This window comes from Photinus pyralis, unplaced genomic scaffold (genome assembly GCF_008802855.1).
Source record: "Photinus pyralis isolate 1611_PpyrPB1 unplaced genomic scaffold, Ppyr1.3 Ppyr1.4_LG9, whole genome shotgun sequence".
Taxonomy (NCBI): domain Eukaryota; kingdom Metazoa; phylum Arthropoda; class Insecta; order Coleoptera; family Lampyridae; genus Photinus; species Photinus pyralis.
Genome location: NW_022170878.1, coordinates 15,206,112 through 15,217,603, shown reverse-complemented (window position 1 = coordinate 15,217,603; position 11,492 = coordinate 15,206,112). Strand labels below are relative to the sequence as shown.

At 42.4% G+C, this 11,492-nt stretch overlaps 1 protein-coding gene across 5 annotated transcripts in view; it reads left to right on the top strand.

Annotated features, from left to right (window-relative positions):
* The window catches only part of LOC116181068 (probable E3 ubiquitin-protein ligase RNF144A-A), a 13,520-nt gene extending 2,774 nt beyond the window's left edge, over positions 1-10,746 (top strand). Inside the window, exons 2-8 of one of the 5 annotated variants that reach the window (XM_031501316.1) lie at positions 6,084-6,126; positions 8,415-9,216; positions 9,272-9,434; positions 9,484-9,686; positions 9,781-9,930; positions 9,979-10,039; positions 10,088-10,746. In XM_031501316.1, coding sequence (XP_031357176.1) covers positions 8,461-9,216; positions 9,272-9,434; positions 9,484-9,686; positions 9,781-9,930; positions 9,979-10,039; positions 10,088-10,227 — 1,473 coding nt within the window. In that variant the 5' untranslated portion in view covers positions 6,084-6,126; positions 8,415-8,460 and the 3' untranslated portion in view covers positions 10,228-10,746. Of the gene's footprint in view, positions 1-4,558; positions 4,895-4,980; positions 6,031-6,083; positions 6,127-6,314; positions 6,355-8,414; positions 9,217-9,271; positions 9,435-9,483; positions 9,687-9,780; positions 9,931-9,978 lie in introns of those variants that run through there. The other 4 variants (XM_031501314.1, XM_031501313.1, XM_031501312.1 and 1 more) reach the window with 4 other exon arrangements.
* The last annotated feature ends 746 nt before the right edge of the window (positions 10,747-11,492 follow it).

Genomic DNA, 11,492 nt, shown 5'->3' with positions numbered 1-11,492 from the left:
TGAAATAAAAGACTCGTATAATCATACGAAAAAATACCTCGTTTTCTGGGGGCTTTTCCATCCCCCCCCCCCCCGGCTCCCCGGTATTAGTTACGTTTTTACTTAAATTTCTAACCTCTGAGGAGGACCCTCGTGGTTCGTTCGATACTTAGTTGCGCGCTTAGTTGTTCTTTGTTTCTACAATCATCACTATCATGAAATAGTTCGTACAGCCATACGAATAAACCCCCCCCCCCCTGTGCATACTTAAAACTCTACCCCTTGAGAAGGACACTCGTGGATCGTTCGATAGTATTATACTCTAAAATGTTGATGCGAGTGCCAACGCTAAATAATTTTGGATGATCATGCAGTACCGGGGGGTTGGGGGGGTAATACCCCACCCAGTAAAGGAAAATTAGTTGTCTCTTTTTCCTACAATCATCACTACCACGAAATAATTTGTATAACACATTGAAATAAAAGACTTGTATAATCATACGAATAAATACCTTGTATTCTGGGGGCTATTCCATTACCCCCCCCCCCTGTGCATACTTAAAAGTCGACCCCTTGAGGAGGACACTCGTGCGTGGATCGTTCGATAGTATTATACTCTAAAATGTTGATGCGAGTGCCAACGCTAAATAATTTTGGAAGATCGTGCACTACCGGGGGGCCTGGGGGGTATTACCCCACCCAGTAAAGGAAAATTAGTTGTCTCTTTTTTCTACAATCATCACTACCATGAAATAATTTGTATAACCCATTGAAATAAAAAACTAGTATAATCATACGTATAAAAACCTCGTATTTTGGGGGGTATTACATACCCCCCCCCCAGACTCCCCGTTGTTAGTTACGTTTTTACTTAAATCTCTAACCTCTGAGGAGGGTGGTTCATTCGAAAATGAGTTGTCCCTTTTTTCTACAATCATCACTACCATGAAATAATTTGTATAACCCATTGAAATAAAAAACTAGTATAATCATACGTATAAAAACCTCGTATTTTGGGGGGTATTACATCCCCCCCCCCCCAGACTCCCCGTTGTTAGTTACGTTTTTACTTAAATCTCTAACCTCTGAGGAGGGTGGTTCATTCGAAAATGAGTTGTCCCTTTTTTCTACAATCATCACTATCATGACATAATTCGTACAGCCATACGAGTAAACACCCCCCCCCCCCCCCCGTGCATACTTAAAACTCTACCCCTTGAGGAGGACACTCGTGCGTGGTGGATTGTTCGATAGTATTATACTCTAAAATGTTGATGCGAGTGCCAACGCTAAATAATTTTGGATGATCGTGCACTACCGGGGGGCCTGGGGGGTAATACCCCACCCAGTAAAGGAAAATTAGTTGTCTCTTTTTTCTACAATCATCACTACCATGAAATAATTTGTATAACCCATTGAAATAAAAGACTAGTATAATCATACGAATAAAAACCTCGTATTTTGGGGGGTATTCTATACCCCCCCCCCCCAGACTCCCCGTTGTTAGTTACGTTTTTACTTAAATCTCTAACCTCTGAGGAGGGTGGTTCATTCGAAAATGAGTTGTCCCTTTTTTCTACAATCATCACTATCATGAAATAGTTCGTACAGCCATACGAATAAACACCCCCCCCCCCGTGCATACTTAAAACTCTACCCCTTGAGGAGGACAGTCGTGCGTGGATCGTTCGATAGTATTTTCTCTAACATTTTGATGCGAGTGCCAACGCTAAATAATTTTTGACGATCATGCAGTGCCGGGGGGTCTGGGGGGTAATACCCCACCCAGTAAACGAAAATTAATTGTCCCTTTTTCCTACAATCATCACTACCATGAAATAATTTGTATAACCCATTGAAATAAAAAACTAGTATAATCATACGTATAAAAACCTCGTGTTTTGGGGGGTATTCTATACCCCCCCCCCCCAGACTCCCCGGTGTTAGTTACGTTTTTACTGAAATCTCTAACCTCTGAGGAGAGTGGTTCATTCGAAAATTAGTTGTCCCTTTTTTCTACAATCATCACTATCATGAAATAATTCGTACAGCCATACGAATAAACACCCCCACCCCCTGTGCATATATAAATCTCTCTACCTCTTGAGGAGGACACTCGTGCGTGGATCGTTCGATAGTATTTTCTCTAACATTTTGATGCGAGTGCCAACGCTAAACAATTTTAGATGATCAATCTGTTCAGGGGGGGGGGGGGATAACTCCCTCCAATAAACGAAAATTAGTTGTCCTTTTTTTCTACAATCATCACTACCATGACATAATTCGTATAACCATACGAATAAAAACCTCGTATTATGGGGGGTATTCCATAACCCCCCCCCCTCCACGTGATCCCCGGTGTTAGTTACGTTTTTACTTAAATCTCTAACGTCTGCGGACCTTCGTGGTTCGTTGGATAGTATTTTCTTAAAGTTTTGATGCGAATGGACCACTCCTCTGGGATGGCAGGCTTCAGGCTTGGTCTCGACCCCCTTCTAAATTCAGTGAGTCATAGTTACTTCTCGCCCCCCTGGATGGGACCGCATCGAATAGTGGAGGCTATGGTCAAACTTACGACTGTTCTTACCGCGCCGATCACTCACTGCGCTTACAGCGACACAACCCCTAGGAGTCCTACACCAGACGGTAGACCGGGGTAGTCGTCTCCTGGGGCTCAGTACTCGTGTTCGTGGGTTCTCCTTATCCCCTTCAAGAGTCGCGGGTCGAGCTCGATCTCTCGGAACTCTACTCCTACAGCACATTGACCCAGAAAAACCTGATATAGAGTAGCCGGCAGCTCCGGTCCATGCACCTCGAAGTCCAGGTGCGTTTCTTGGAGGTATACCGTTAAGTATGTAATGCTCCATCATTTTACAAAGGCTGATGGATTAAGTAATTAGTTTTCTCTATGTGATTCAGAAGGATTCGAAGGAGTGAGATGGAAACTTCAAAAAAGTGTAGCCTTAGTTTAAATTGATGCCCTTCCGCATACTACCATTACTTCAAAATGATGCCCTTCGGTTTATGTCGAGGTTTATGTCATGCTCCCGCTAGTTTTGAAAGGCTCATCGATCAAGTATAACTAGATAGTTATCTCAATGTAAGAGTAATTTAGGAATCGCGTAGCAATTCCAATAAATAAAATTCTATTGGGAGTGAAGGAACATTGCGATGTTGTCTAATGCCTCTATGAAGAAGTCGTCCTTCAACCTCCTCCTTAGATTCGAAAGAAAGATGGAAACTTCAAAAAAATCTGTATCGAACAGTGATGCCCTTCGGTTTATGTAATGCTCCAGAAGTCTGATCGAAAAAGTACGAATTGCTTTGGATTCTACGCACCAAAATTAATAAGAAAAAGTGTTTTCCCGAGAAATTTTGGTGCAGTCGATTTTTGGAAAAAAGGAAGGTCACTGCCTTTTTTTTGCCCCGAAAAAAAAATTGTCTCAGATCGACCCGGAAAAAATTTTTTCTTATAGAATGTGGCCTGTAGAATCCATCATTTCAAACAGTTCCAAGATTGGGCTACTAGTTCAAAAGTTACAGCCCTTTGAATTTTTTTTCGAAATTTGGTTTCTAGTCTATAACTTTTGATTGAGAAGTCTGATCGAAAAAGTACGAATTGTTTTGGATTCTACGCACCAAAATTAATAAGAAAAAGTGTTTTCCCGAGAAATTTTGGTGCAGTCGATTTTTGGTAAAAAAGGAAGGTTATACACTGCCTTTTTTTGAGCCCCGAAAAAAAAATTGTCTCAGATCGACCCGGAAAAAAATTTTCTTATAGAATGTGGCCTGTAGAATCCATAATTTCAAACAGTTCCAAGATTGGGCTACTAGTTCAAAAGTTACAGCCCTTTGAATTTTCTTTCGAAATTGGTTTCTAGTCTATAACTTTTGATTGAGAAGTCTGATCGAAAAAGTACGAATTGTTTTGGATTCTACGCACCAAAATTAATAAGAAAAAGTGTTTTCCCGAGAAATTTTGGTGCAGTCGATTTTTGGTAAAAAAGGAAGGTTATACACTGCCTTTTTTTGAGGCCCGAAAAAAAAAATTGTCTCAGATCGACCCGGAAAAAAATTGTCTTATAGAATGTGGCCTGTAGAATCCATAATTTCAAACAGTTCCAAGATTGAGCTACTAGTTCAAAAGTTACAGCCCTTTGAATTTTCTTTCGAAATTGGTTTCTAGTCTATAACTTTTGATTGAGAAGTGACTCCCCCATCTATAGTTTCCTAGGGTTCCATTAGTTTTTCGGTGGCAAGTAGAAAACCGGTTTTATGTAAGCTCGCCGCATTGCCATTCATATTGTGAATAATAACAAAATAATTTACGCGTAGAAGAGTCGCCAGGGAGTGTACCTGTCAGTGGATGCCTTTTTGTAGCCGGGCTTGCGGCATAGACCAGAGAGATATGCAATATTGAAAACTTGGCGTTTCAAGTCCTTGAGACCACGGAAACACGGAATTCAATATTGGGATGGCTAATTATCAGCTTTTCGAGCTAATTATCGATAGCATGTAAATTAGCGTGCGGCTCTTAATTAGGCTACGTCACTCTCGCTTAGGTTTTTCCGAAAAGCCTTCGCTCGTTTCCTTAAAATCTTCAATTCAGAGAGTCGCGAGGCGAGAATTGATAGCAATTTAGGAACATTCATCGAGTGCGTGATCCGTTCCTCGCTCGCTTTTGCACAAATCTGGTATGTGTTGTGAGCGGTTAACAAATTAATATTCTCGGTATCAATTTATTATATAACTTTATTGACCTTAGTTTAAGTGACGATGAAGGCGACGAATAATCACTCATTTACTCGTTTTCTTCACCTTGAAAGCCGCAGGAAAACTCCCGAGTTCATTAAGAGCTCTCCGGGGAAAACTCCTCGGTCCCCCAAGGCTGTCGTACCCCGAGAACTAAAGGTAGGTAAGTAGCTTGAAATTTAAAAATAAATTATCATAAATGAAAGATTAATTAGTAAACATCGTTTCGTTTCCCTAATTATATTTGTAAGAGAGGCGCGATAGAAGAATTAATTATTAGTCAGCCCGCCGGCCAATTAATTTAAAAACACCTGGTTAATTATCATGAACGGGTCTTTGTTTGGGAGAGTTTCCTCCAGACAAATTTTCATTGCGATGCATTCTCCTCAAATCCTCCTCAACTAATTCTAAATCCTCCCCCTCAAATTCAAATTACCTAATATTCCCCCACACGCTGCCACATGTTGGCAAGGGGTGAAATAGACGCCCACCCTACTTCGGACCAGCGCCTCCGAGAAATCTTCGCCAAGGAGCAAGTTGAAGGAACACCACTGGGCTCTTCATCGCAAAAAAAAACGAACGCTGCTGGCCCGCATCGAGGAGGAGTATGTTTGGGCTCTTCACCAGAGGATACGTAACAAAACCCCCCGCACCTTCTTTGAAACCTTCGCCGAGATCCAAGACGAATCCCGGAAGTTCGAGGACTTGCAGCCGACAAAACATCCTGCAGAAGCCGCCACCGCAAACTCAAGTGCACGAATTGCCGAAATCCCGGACACTCGCAGGAGGAATGTCGGAAGAGGAAGAAACCGGTCAGTGTATCGCCGGTCACACACCGCACCAAGTATTCAAAAGTGCCGGACCACCGTTCGCTTCTCGGGAAGTTAACCTCGTACTGTTAGTTTAAATGGATGCCGTTTGGTTTACGTAATGCCCCCTCGCTGAGGTATTCTATGAAAGTGCCATTTCTCAACCTCGCTAGGGGTGTGACCTCGAAAAGAAGAAGAAAAGAGAAAATTCCCTCAAGTATGGTGGCAGAACCGAGCAAATTATTCTGAATTATCCACCTATGTAATCGACGTTTATGTAAACGCGATTGATAAATTAATTGCATGCATACTGTCATGTAAATGCTGCTTTGGTGTGTAAAGAACAAGGTCACGCGTTAGTTATTTGTTTACTTCTGCCAAGCCAACTCTCCTACTCCGCGGTTATGAAACGGCCAAAAAATGAAAGAAATAGGATGAGCCTAATCTAACGTTTGCTGTGTCAATTTAGGATAAGCGTTTGCTAATAGACGTAAGTACTATCATTATCGTGCCTATTTCTAGCCTTTTCTTTTTTTGTTACAGATTTTTTCGCGGACGTCAGAATTAACTACTCGAAATAATGATGGTAAGTGTGTACGAAGCGAACGCCGACCTTAATTTCCGTACCGAAAAAAGTGCAAGTATCTGCCACTTATTTAATTAGCGATGATTAAAGCATATCTAATAGCCTTCGCACTGATAAGGTAATCTCGGTCGTATTTTACCGTCATTCTACTTTTGTGATTCAGTTCCTTAATTGCCTTGGCGCAATCCTCACATGGGCAATGATCTTGAATCGGCGACCTTATTAAGTGTAAGTGGATAGTTTTCTCAATGCTAGAGTAATTTAGGAAGCTTCGAGTCTCATGGCAACTACGATAAATCAAATTCTATTAGAAATGAAGTGTTGCCAATACTGCGGTTTCCTCATTTACTAAAGTAGTGACACTTAGCGTAAGGGTTAGTCAACAACCCCCTATCAATCTCCAAATTCACCCTACTTAGCCTAGAGAAAGTATCCGCATTTCAAAACAGCCAATTGTAACATGAGGTCAAAGTAACGCCTTTTGGATAAGGTAATGCTCCAGCTTATGGGCTGAGTAAGTTGGTTTAGTAAGTAGAATCTCATGGGAGCGGCAAAATATGAAATTCTGTTTGAAGTAAGCCTCCGTTGCGTTGTTGACAAACTTTACTAATACCGAATAGTGCGGTTTTCTGTGAAGGGGTCGTCCTGAATCCACAAGCGTCTCAACCTTTACCACACTCCACCTCGGTTCGGAAAAGGTAAGTTTAAAGTTATGCCCTTCGCTCCCGCACACTAAGATTTTCTATGACAGGGTCATTTCTCAACCTCCCTTGACTTCAAAGACGCCTCAATCTTCCCTACGTTCTACCATTAATTCTAAGTGATGCCCTTTGGTTTATGTAATGCTCCCGCACACTAAGATTTTCTATGACAGGGACATTTCTCAACCTCCCTTGACTTCCAAGACGCCTCAATCTTCCCTACGTTCTACCATTAATTCAAAGTGATGCCCTTTGGTTTATGTAATGCTCCCGCACACTAAGATTTTCTATGACAGGGACATTTCTCAACCTCCCTTGACTTCAAAGACGCCTCAATCTTCCCTACGTTCTACCATTAATTCAAAGTGATGCCCTTTGGTTTATGTAATGCTCCCGCACACTAAGATTTTCTATGACAGGGACATTTCTCAACCTCCCTTGACTTCAAAGACGCCTCAATCTTCCCTACGTTCTAGCATTAATTCAAAGTGATGCCCTTTGGTTTATGTAATGCTCCCGCACACTAAGATTTTCTATGACAGGGACATTTCTCAACCTCCCTTGACTTCAAAGACGCCTCAATCTTCCCTACGTTCTACCATTAATTCAAAGTGATGCCCTTTGGTTTATGTAATGCTCCCGCACACTAAGATTTTCTATGACAGGGACATTTCTCAACCTCCCTTGACTTCAAAGACGCCTCAATCTTCCCTACGTTCTAGCATTAATTCAAAGTGACGCCCTTTGGTTTATGTAATGCTCCCGCACACTAAGATTTTCTATGACAGGGACATTTCTCAACCTCCCTTGACTTCAAAGACGCCTCAATCTTCCCTACGTTCTACCATTAATTCAAAGTGATGCCCTTTGGTTTATGAAATGCTCCCGCACACTAAGATTTTCTATTACAGGGACACTTCTCAACTTCCCTTTACTTCAAAGATGCCTCAATCTTCCCTACGTTCTACCATTAATTCAAAGTGATGCCCTTCGGTTTATGTAATGCTCCCCTTATTTTTCAAAGGTTGATTGATTTTTTGTATGTAAGAGTAATGCTATAAACCTTATAGCAATAACAATGACTAGTAAGGGAGTATTGCGCTGTTGCCAAACTTCGCTAATACCGAATAGTGCGGTTTTCTGTGAGATGCCCTTCGGATTATGTAATGCGACTTATAGAAGGCTAATTGATTAAGTAGATTCAGGAAATTGAAGGGTCGACTTTTGCAAACACGATAATTCTCCGAATCTCCCACTGTTCCGTAAACGTGTCAGCATCACGTTGGATCCCACAAACGCCTTAAGAGAGAGAGGGGAGCGGGGGAGAGAGGGAAAGTAAATTGGCGGCCTTCTTTTCCATGATCACTTTCGTGTGTTATGTTGCCAATATTCACCATACCCACAAGTCCACTACAAGTCACTACTCCAAACCTCAAAATGTGCAATTCACAAAAGTGCATTAGTTGGCCGATCGGAATTTGAAAATAGTGCCATTTGAAGGAATTAGTGATCACTATATCCGTGTGACGCTACTATTCTGACAACCGAAAAATTGCCGAAACGTAACTGACGCTCTTTCCATTTCAGGATCGCCTTAAGAACGCCCGCGGTCAATCACACACATCGAACGAAAATGACCTTACCAATTCAACCACTATGTGAATCGAAAACGTCTTGTCAATTACGAAACGCTTCGTCGAAACGCAAGCCTTGCCTAAGCGCGGTCTGGGCGGACCCGCCGACGAGGAGGGAGAGACGGCGAGCCATATGCTCCTGGTCTGTCGGTTACGGAACCTTAAGTGAGCGCGAGGAGAGCTTCGGGAACGTGGCTGAGGGCTCCAATTTATTAGACCTAAAAGGTCAAAGGGTGGTGAGTCCGCTTGCCGCGCCTCATGCGTCTCAACAATCAACAAGACGGCCGCGCAGCCGTGTCGACATTTTGGCGATGCCGGGCCTCAAGTCACTCGTCTCGCGACGTCGAAGCAACGGATCCGGTTCGGGCGAGATCGACACAGCGGCGCCGCTGGTTAAAAAGGAAAGCGCGAACATCGTGCGCTCCTCGGTTAGTTTGGCGAGTTTACGAAAGTGCGACACGGTTCTCGCGTTAACTAGCGTTCTTCGTTCCGGATCGTCTTCGAGCAGTATCGAACCCCTGCAGCCCGTTAATCGGTTACGTGTCTCCCCGCATGGCTCATCTTCGCGTATTTGCTCGAGATGTTCCAGTTTATTGACTTTAGCCTCGAATTCGCGTTACTCGCTCAATACCGCGACGGGAGGCTTTGAACCGGTCGTCGAGGAATCGCCGTTGTTATGTAAACTTTGTTTGGCCGAAACTCCTTCTAAAGATGCCTGTAAAATTGTTCAATGCAATTGCGCCTTTTGTAAACAGGTAAGTGTCGGCGGCTTAAGTGCCGCGGTCGCGTAACTCCCCGTTTTTTTAATAGTGTATGAGAGCGTACGTTGAATTCGAAATAGCAGAGGGAGCGTACGATATTTCGTGTCCGGATGCACAATGTCCGTCTCAGGGTGCCTTGACCGAGGACGAAATCGATCGATTGGTCGGGAAGGACTTGTTGCAGAAGCACAAGAAGTATCGGTTGAATAGGGGTACGTCGAGTCTTAGGCGCGACTCGCACACTGATTTGTTGACTTGCAGAGGTGGAGCTGGATAAGAATCGAACGTGGTGCCCGAGAGCGGGATGCGAGACCGTTTGCACGCTGTGTCCGTCGCAACCGTGCCTCCCGCAGTGCGTCCACTGTCCCACTTGTACTGTCGATTTTTGCAGTAACTGCAAGCTGGAGTGGCATTCCGGCGTCTCCTGCGAGCAAAATTCGAAACGGCTCGCCAAGGAGGGGAAAGTGAGTTTTTTTCGTAATGTTAGTTTTTCCACAACCGGAAGGTCCTCCACTCATAGCACCCTAGTGTAACCAGCGCAACTTTTTTTTATTTCAGGTGGAAGATCCGGGAATTTCCTTCAATTCGGACTTTATAAAATGCTGTCCCATGTGTAACGTTCCTATAGAAAAAGACGAAGGCTGTGCTCAAATGATGTGCAAAAGGTGCAAACACGTCTTTTGCTGGTATTGCCTTGCGAGTCTCGATGTAAGTCGGCCCCCTGCGCGAGAGGCTTTCACGACACGTTTGTTACAGGATGACTTCTTGCTAAGACACTACGATAAAGGACCGTGTAAAAATAAGCTAGGTCATTCACGTGCGTCCGTCATTTGGCATAGAACTCAAGTCATCGGCATATTTGCAGGTTTCGGTATTCTCTTGCTAGTCGCGTCTCCGCTACTGCTCCTGGCAGCACCCTGCATTGTGTGTTGCAAGTGCCGTTTCTGTAACGCCGGAACGAGTAAACTGGACAACGAAGAAGAGCTTCCCGAGGAGAACCGTTGAATGTGAAGTGACTGTGAACTCGGATATGTAGTTGCCTTTTTAATACTCGTTACGTTAAGGATTAGTATTAGACACTCAACTACGTTCCTGATTAACTTTTTTAACAATGCACGCATAGACGGAATCTGTGATAAAACTGTGATTGACCTACCGTCTGTGTCTTGAACTATTTTGTGATGAATTTGAAAAACTTCGCTTATTTTCGTTTGTTTAATTTCTTAATTGTAAATATGAAAGAGTAATGCAATCTATTATTGTAGCGATTATAAAATCATCGTGGTGATACTCACAATATGTTGTAGATAATTGGCACACGCTTGCAAACCAACTTAACAAGATCTGCATTCTCTACCGACTTTTATTACACGAGAAGGACTCTTACGTTAAGTTTAATTGTCGACAAATTTAATGTAAACATATTTTTTTAGTTGTTTAACAAATAAACAATTCTTTTCCTCTTTATTTTCAAATTTTCTGTTGGGGTCTGAATTATTTGTTTAAATAAATATATCGACATTGTGTGCTTGTTCTTAATTTGTTAATTTTCTTGGATTTTTGACTATTTTTTAGTCCATTAGTTGCTTGTATGTTTTAATTATTACAGGAGCAGCAAGATTTGCAAGTTGGGAACCAACAGCTTGTCGAGGGTAAGTGACAAAAAGATCACCAAAATCCTTACTGAATACAAATAATTACAATTTACCTTATTTGTAGGGCGTCTCAATCTACCCTTCGATAAGCTAAACGTTCTACAAATTGGATAATTACCTATTTCAGGATTCGGAAATGGAAATTCATTTATTATAGACGTTCATTATCGGTTCGTAAGGGATGGAGCCCCTATCTGGTCACACACTTCTACAGAAGTTGCGCGGTTCAATGACCGAGTTAATTTTCAAGGTGTTTTCGACAACTTTTGCTTATTCGTTATTATTCGTTTGATGTATGTACTGACTTGATGTTTGTAACTAACAATTTTCTCTGTGTCGGGGGTGGTAAAAAACTGTAACAATTTGAAGTACGACACCTAATTCTGTGATTGTCTTTGACATTCAACTGTAGGCTCGAAATCAGGGGCGGGTTACCTATCTTACCGGACAGGATTACGCTAATCAAGGCTCTTCAGTTTAGAATCGATGTGCGATAAACAAGTGGCGATTCAATAATTTCCACATATCTTGTTTTTAGTTAAATTTTCCTACAAGGCCATGTAATTTTCCATCTTGCTTTTAACAAAAGACTATTGCACCAAAGATGAGTTACAT